The sequence below is a fragment of the Myotis brandtii genome, unplaced genomic scaffold (genome assembly GCF_000412655.1).
Source record: "Myotis brandtii unplaced genomic scaffold, ASM41265v1 scaffold115, whole genome shotgun sequence".
Lineage (NCBI taxonomy): Eukaryota > Metazoa > Chordata > Mammalia > Chiroptera > Vespertilionidae > Myotis > Myotis brandtii.
Window position 1 is genome coordinate 9,492,253 of NW_005353967.1, and position 7,700 is coordinate 9,499,952.

The 7,700-nt window shown below is 41.0% G+C and overlaps 1 protein-coding gene across 2 annotated transcripts in view; it reads left to right on the plus strand.

The window, feature by feature from the left end:
* Positions 1–7,700, plus strand: part of IPO11 (importin 11) — a 129,632-nt gene that overhangs the window by 73,238 nt on the left and 48,694 nt on the right. For both annotated transcript variants that reach the window (XM_005857926.2, XM_014548917.1), the window contains 2 exons: positions 2,945–3,024; positions 3,435–3,515. In XM_005857926.2, the coding sequence (XP_005857988.1) occupies positions 2,945–3,024; positions 3,435–3,515 (161 nt within the window). The remainder of the gene's footprint in view (positions 1–2,944; positions 3,025–3,434; positions 3,516–7,700) is intronic.

Here is a 7,700-nt window from a genome sequence, read left to right on the forward strand (position 1 = left end):
AGGGTGGTGCGGAAAGAAGGGAGGCCCCAGCTGGCAGCCTGAGGCCCCAATCAACCCTGATTGCCGGCCAGGCCTAGGGACCCTACCTATGCACGAATATCGTGCACCAAGCCTCTAATAATAATATGAAATGAATACTTTCCTTTTACATATCAGCCACCACTCACAAGTATGTAGTAGCCTAAATTTTAAAATAAATTTATTTATAAAATTGTTGTTTTATGAGAGATTTTACCAGTGCAGATTGACATTTAAACTGATGGAGTATTTAAGAATTTTATACAGTGCTATTTACTGGCCATTTGGTTTTTGCTTTGTTTTGTTTTAATCTCCAAAATACTATTGCTTTTAAAAGGTGTTTGTTTATAAAATGTAAAATGTAAAAATTATTTAAGGTTTTCCATTCAGAGTCCTCATTCTTCAAGACTTATTCATGAAGCATCTTTAATTCCTGCTTTAGTACTTTGGGTATACTAACTGAATAGTTTAATATTGTCAGGAAAAAGTGTTTATATAGGAATATGCCAGGAAAAAGGTATACTTATTTTGGCGATATTGAAAGATTGTTTCCTTCTAAGCTTGATCTAGAATAGTTTTTAAAATATCTGTTAAGGGATGGCTTAAAAGAATCCTGTCTTAAATATTTCTTCATTATAGATCTTGATAAAATTTTAGGTAGCAATGATTTAGAAATAATATTCTCTGATATGCCTGGAATATAACAATCCTAACTTCACACTGAAATATGAATCCTTCTCAGGGGTTGCCTAAGTCTGTTGTACAATGTTGGTCTCTGAAACAATGTGAACAAGTCCAGACTAGACTAGACGTTCTCCTTGAGGAGAAAGAGACCATGTGAATTTTTCATAAGGATAACTTTATTCGAAATAAAGCCCTACCTTTTTATCCTGAGATTTTGTCTTTTGTAGCAAAAAAAATATTTAGATGACAGCCTTTGTTATTTCATTTTATGTCTTTCATTAGCATAGTAGTTGGTCACTCCCTGTCTCCTCGACTTCCTTATCCTATCTAATAAAAGAGTAATATGCAAATTAACCATCACACCCTCACTCCGCCAGTCCGTCACAAAGATGGCGGCAGCCACTGAGCTGGAGTGAGCAGGAGGCTTAGGTTGCCCCCAGCGATGGAGGAAGCCAAGCTTCCCGCCTGCCCTGGCCGCCCTGAGCTCCACTCAAGGCTACAAAGTTTTAATTATAGAAGATAAATAAATCCCAGATACCTGCTTCCAGCCCGCGGCTGTGGCCAGCCTGAAAACAGCCATCAGCCCCTCACCCTGGCTGGCCAGGCACCCCAGCGCGACCCCGACCCTGAAGAGGCTTGGCCAACCTGAAAACGGCCTTCAGCCCCTCACCCAGGCTGGCCACACCCCCATGGGGTGAGGGTCCCCTCTGTGGGGCTTGACCAGCCTGCAAACAGCCCTCAGCCCCTCACCCAGGCTGGCCAGGCACCCTAGTGGGACCCCCACCCTGATCTGGGACACCCTTCAGGGCAAACCAGCCAACCCCCACCCATACACCAGGCCTCTATCCTATATAATAAAAGGGCAATATGCAAATTGACCCTAACAGCAGAACGACTGGGAATGACTGGTCACTATGACACACACTGACCACCAGGGGGCAGACGCTCAATGCAGGAGATGCCCCCTGGTGGTCAGTGCGCTCCCACAGGGGGAGCTCTGCTCAGCCACAAGCCAGGCTGATGGCTGCCAGTACAGCGGTGGTGGTGGGATCCTCTCCCGCCTTCTCCACAGCACTAAGAATGTCCGACTGCAGCTTAGGCCTGCTTCCCGCCAGCAAGTGGACATCCCCCGAGGGCTTCTGGGCTGCCAGAGGGATGTCTGACTGTCAGCTTAGGCCTGATCCCCTGGGGAGCGGGCCTAAGTCAGCAGGTGGACATCTCCCGAGGGGTCCCGGGCTGAGAGATCCCCCTGAGTGCACAAATTTTTGTGCACTGGGCCTCTAGCTTTTAAATAATCTGTTAAATCCTAAAGTTTGTGAACTAATGCCTTTAAAATACGTTTTGAGCTAGAAATAGGATTGTCATTTTCTTGTGAGAGTATATATAGGAAATTCTTATCTGAATGTCTTCTTACATTGCTAGAATATGAGTTAGTTAAGAAGCCTGGCCTTAGGCCCGTATTTTGCCAGAAATAAAATATTTTAGTCTGTCTTATCATAAGTGAATAGAATTTCTAAATACTAGCAACAAAGAATGGTAGGTTTTAGATATAGATAATATTTTGGAGTCCTTTTGATCTGTATAATTATATACATACAATCTGTATTCTATTATGTCATTATTGTATGTGATAAGACATGAACATTTGATCATACTAAATTTTAACAAAATAGTTTTCTACTTTGCACTTTGAAAAGGAATAACTAAAAACAATATCCTTTGCCCACGCTATTCTGATAATTAGTTTTTAAAGAACATTTTTTATGCGTAGGGGAAAAGAACAACAAAGTCCAAGGATTGAGAATATTAAAGCACAATATAATTTTGGGGGGCATAATGGGAATTCTTTTCATACATAGAGAAACATAATTCTTATCACGTGAACCCATTTAAGCAGATGTCCAAATGTGATGGTAAAATGATTCTGTTGCATGTTGTTTGCCATCCAAGCATTAGAAATATAGTTTGATTCAAAAGATTGGGTCATTTGGCTGCCAGTTCCTTTAGAAAGGAACTTCATATTCTTTTCTAAATTGATTTAACTAGTGGGAGATAGATGAGAAAGCATTAAGTTATAGGTTGATGCCGGTTTTTAGATAGTTATCTATATAATAGTATTCTGAATAGCACTCAGAAAAGATTTGTGAAGAAGTGTAACTTAATTTTACATAAATCACTTTATTTAAACTAACTGAACAATGAATTAGCCTGTCCTTTAAAAAAATATTTATTATTTTGGCAGAACAAAGTTCAGAAAATCTCAGAACCTGCTTTAAGATCATCAACGGTTATATCTTTTTATCATCAACAGAATTTTTACAGGTATGTTGTAGTTTTTACATTGTAAACATTTATATAGTTATGATTTTGTTTCTCATTTGAAATGAGGAGGTACCTTTACAAAATTTAAATGATTCATCTGTATTACTTGAAGTGTGGGGGAAATTTTATAAGCATTGAAAACTTCAGGGCAGATGAGATGCAGTTCCATTAATTAGTTTTTTAAACCCAGAAAATATGCTCTTTGGATAAATAGATTCTCATATTGCTATAAAAATCAGCATAAGGAATAAGTTATACTTTTATTCTCTAACCTTTCCTAAAGAGTTGTAATTGTAACTTTAGTATATAAATCTCAAATAGATTATAATGAGTCCCAAATTGAATTTTATGTGTTTTTAGGTATTGTAGATACATTTGTATGTATATTTTGACCTTTGATTGAATTTCAGACATATGCAGCAGGTCTGTGTCAGTCCTTTTGTGAGCTGCTAAGTGACATTACTACAGAAGGTCAAGTTCAAGTGCTCAAGGTATTGTCACTTTAAAAATTATTGTTACAAGTTTATAAGATAATTGTTACAAGTTTTCCATCTATATTTTGTGAAATTGGATCTTTATTTGAGTTTGGATGATTGGCAAGGAGAAGAGTAATTCTAGACAGTAATATCTTTTAGCAGTATTCAGTTGGTCTAAGACTTCAGGACCAGAAGTCTCAAATTTGACCATGCGTGCAGATCACCTAGGATGTTGTTAAAATGCAGATGCCACATTTTTTTAAAATATATTTTATTGATTTTTTACAGAGATGAAGGGAGAGGGATAGAGAGTTAGAAACATCGATGCGAGAGAAACATCGATCAGCTGCCTCCTGCACACTCCCTACTGGGTATGTGCCTGCAACCAAGGTACATGCCCCTGGCTGAAATCGAACCTGGGACCCTAGAGTCCACAGGCTGACGCTCTATCCACTGAGCCAAACCAGTCAGGGCCAGATTCCACATTTTTAAGAAAGTCCCCTCATCCCGAGACCTTACTTTGTATAGCAAGGCTTTAAAAACTTTTATGAATTATCCAAAGGCTGGTGATACTTGATACTCTCACCCCTCTAGTTTGTTAGCTGGCTTTTGGATAAAATTTTTCACATTATAAATTGTTACTTTTAATTTGGGTTGACTATCAGAATACCAAGTTTGTATGGATTGTGTAAAATTAAGAACCAATATCAAATCACTGTGTTGTACACCTGAAACTAATATATGTCAGTTATACCTCAGTTAAAAAACAAAACAAAGCCAAAACAATCAAATAAGCTTTGAGTTAGTCTTTATGCATTATATCTTTATGCATTATATCTTTATATATCCTATCCTATATAATAAAAGGGTAATATGCAAATTGACCCTAACAGCACAACGACTGGGAATGACTGGTCACTATGACACACACTGACCACCAGGGGGCAGACGCTCAGTGCAGGAGATGCCCCCTGGTGGTCAGTGCGGTCCCACAGGGGGAGCTCTGCTCACCCAAAAACCAGGCTGATGGCTGCCAGCATAGCGGTGATGGCGGCAGCCTCTCCCGCTTCAGCAGCGCTAAGGATGTCCGACCGCAGCTTAGGCCTGCTTCCCGCCAGCAAGTGGACATCACCCGAGGGCTCCCAGGCTGCCAGAGGAATGTCTGACTGCCAGCTTAGGCCCGATCCCCCCCGGGGAGCATGCCTAAGCCAGCAGGTGGACATCCCCCGAGGGGTCCCAGACTGCGAGTGGCACAGGCCGGGCTGAGGGACCCCCCCCCACCTCCCCCGTGCACAAATTTTGTGCGCCAGGCCTCTAGTTGTAAATAACAGTGTATAATTAAGAGCTAACAGGTTCAGCCCTAATCGGTTTGGCTCAGTGGATAGAGCATTGGCCTGCGGACTGAAGGGTCCCGGGTTTGATTCTGGTCAAGGGCATTTACCTTGGTTGTGGGCACATCTCCAGTGGGGAGTGTGCAGGAGGCAGCTAATTGATGTTTCTCTCTCATTGATGTTTCTAACTCTCTCTGTAAAAAAATCAATAAAATATATTTAAAAAAAAAAAAAGAACTAACAGGTTCTGAGTTGTATATCATCTATATGTTAAATCTATATGTCAAATATAGAAATAGTATTAAATAAATGTATATTTTTACATATAAACATAAGAATATATTTAAATATATTATTACACTAGAGGCCCGAAGCACAAAATTCATGCAAGAATAGGTCTTCCTTCCCCTGGTTGCCGGCACTGGCTTCCCTCGCAGCCCCGGCTTCGTCCGGAAGGTTGTCCAGAGGACGTCCGGGAAGATGTCCTGTCTAATTAGCATATTACGCTTTTATTATTATAGATGTATATTTGTGTGTTTATATACATACCAATATATACATATATTCTTCATATGTAGACTTTGCCAGAGAGTGTAGCTGTTAAATGTATGCCTTTTTTGTTTTTGATTTCTTAGCTATGTTCTAAGTGAAATATGAGAGCTGCTTAGGTGAAGTGTTACTATCATAACAAAGTAGCATTTATTTTGTGAAAACCATGGCATTGCTTTAGATCCTAAAAACTATTTGGTTGCCTCCCGTGAAATGAGAAGTGTTTGCACAAAAAGGTTCATTGTAAGAAATGTACTTAACTAATCACCGTAATGTAGCAGTAAACACAGAATACTTGGGGGACAAAGTGGGTAAAGGTTTGTTCAGATAATAGCTACTATTATACATCTAATAAGAGTAATCATCAATTTGAGCTTATTCAAGCATTATAGTATTTTATTTGTTGTTCTTCAGACATTATACACACATATGCACATATAAAGCTCCAGACATCCATGTTAACATGCTTGTTAATTTCACTTATAAATTGGTTGCATTTAGTATATCACTGATTATATAGTTGTTTACCATGTAAGTCAGGGGTCAGTAAACTTTTTCTGTAAAGGATCACATAGTAAGTGTTTTAGACTTTGTGGGCCATATAGTTCTTGACTCAACTATTTATATAGTTTATTTACAAAATTATGCAGTTGGTTGGATTTGGCCCATTGGGCTAGTTTTGCCAACCCCTGGTACTAATACTCAGAGCTTTCTTCTGTTAAGCATAGGTAATAGGAAAACCACAGTTTCTGCTCTTAAGACAGGTAATAACAAATGTTGGAGAGGTTGTGGAGAAAAAAGAACCCTTATCACTGCTAATGGGAATGTAAACTGATACAGCCTCTATGGGAAACAGTATGGCAGTTCCTCAAAAAAAAAAAATTAGAATTACCATATGACCCAGCAATCCCTCCTCTGAGTATCTACCAGAAAAACTTGAAAACATCTATTGGCAAAGATATATGCACCCCTATGTTCATTGCAGCATTATTCACAGTGACCTAGACATGGAGACAACCAAAGTTTGATAGAGGATTGGATAAAGAAGATGTGGTTCATATACACTATGGAATATTACTCAGGCATAAGTAAAGAAATACTGCCATTTGTGACAACCTGGATGAACCTTGAGAATATTATGCTAAGCGAAATACGTCAGTCTGGAAAAGCTAAGAACCATATGATTTCACTCATGTGGGATATAAAACTGAAACTCAAAGACACAGACAGACAACAGTATGGTGGTTACCAGAGGAAAAGGAGTGGGGGAGTAGTAAGGGGTAAAGGGAGCCAAATATCTGGTGAGGGAGATGGTTTAACTTTGGATGGTGGGTACACAATGCAATATACAGATCACGTATCATAGAAATCTATACTTGAAACCTATATGATGTTATTAACCAACTAGGAGCCCAGAGCGAATCGCGCGGTGCCGCCCACCCACCTGCAGCCCTGCCTTGACACCTGAACCTGTCCACGCAGAGCTCCAGCGCGCCTGGCCCAGCCCCCAAACCCTCTGGCCTTCTCTGGCCACTTCAAGCCCCGCCCTCGGTCCCTCTTGTCTCCTCGGGCTGGTCCCGCCTTCTCTGGGTGCCTCGCTGCTTCCACCCTGTCTCTAGAGCAATGTGTTGGCTCCATCCCATCATGGAGCCCGGAGGAGAGCGTGGAAACCTCCTGCCTGCTGCACTGTGCTCCTTCCCCTGGCAGGTGGGCCGTGGGGCATTCAGAGTGCGAGCGGTGGGTGGTGAAGGACTAGTGAGGGGGGCGCTATGGGCTCTCACCCCTGCCCTCCACGGCACGGGATGGTCCCGCCTCCTCCGGGCGCCTTCCCCTTTTCACCCCGTCTCTTGAGTAATGCCCCAGCTAATATGCTAATGACCTGGTTGTTACCCGTTACGGTGTATCAAACATTAGCATATCAGTTCTTTATTAGTATAGATGCCACCCCAATAAAGTTAATTTAAAAAAATTATGAAGTGATGAGAAAAGGAAGGAGCTTGACAATATTATTAAGGACTGTATTTGTTTCCTAGGGCTACCATAACAAGTACCACAACCTGGGTAACTTAAAACAACAGAAATTAATCCTCCTATCTAATAAAAGAGAAACATGGTAATTAGCCGTACCTCCGCTACCCTTCCCATTGGCTAATCAGGGTCTTATGCAAATTAACTGCCAGCCAAGATGGCAGCCGGCAGCCAGGCAGCTTGAAGCGAACAGGAGGCTTGCTTGCTTCAGTGACGGAGGAAGCCAACGTTCCCTGCCTGCCTTGCCGGCCTCTGAGCTTGCAGTTTAAGAAACATTGTTACAAATATAGAA